The 254-nt window shown below is 51.2% G+C and overlaps 1 protein-coding gene across 1 annotated transcript in view; it reads left to right on the top strand.

The window, feature by feature from the left end:
* EMH_0069400 (serine/threonine protein phosphatase, putative) overlaps window positions 1-78 on the top strand; it is a gene marked incomplete at both ends in the record, with an annotated part of 803 nt that extends 725 nt beyond the window's left edge. Inside the window, one exon of the mRNA XM_013498867.1 lies at window positions 50-78. Within this exon, the coding sequence (XP_013354321.1) occupies window positions 50-78 (29 nt within the window). The remainder of the gene's footprint in view (window positions 1-49) is intronic.
* Between the last annotated feature and the right edge of the window lie 176 nt (window positions 79-254).

The raw sequence follows: 254 nt of genomic DNA, 5'->3' as shown, positions 1-254 counted from the left end.
GGTTTAGGGTTTAGGGTTTAGGGTTTAGGGTTTGGGGTTGGGGGGTTAGGGGGGGAAGGGGGGAGAGATGCTGCTTAGAATGAGGGGTGATACAGGGGTCTTTGCTTCGAATTAGGGCTTAGGGTTTAGGGTTTAGGGTTTAGGGTTTGGGGGCTAGGGTTTAGGGTTTAGGGTTTAGGGTTTAGGGTTTAGGGTTTGTGTTGCGCAGTGGTTGGGGATATTCACGGGCAGTACTATGACTTGCTCAAGCTGCT

The sequence above is a fragment of the Eimeria mitis genome, genomic scaffold (genome assembly GCF_000499745.2).
Source record: "Eimeria mitis Houghton genomic scaffold, Emh_scaff3779, whole genome shotgun sequence".
NCBI classification, from domain to species: Eukaryota; Apicomplexa; class Conoidasida; order Eucoccidiorida; family Eimeriidae; genus Eimeria; species Eimeria mitis.
The sequence above is the reverse complement of the archived record's forward strand: the minus strand, read 5'-3'. Positions and strand labels throughout refer to the sequence as shown.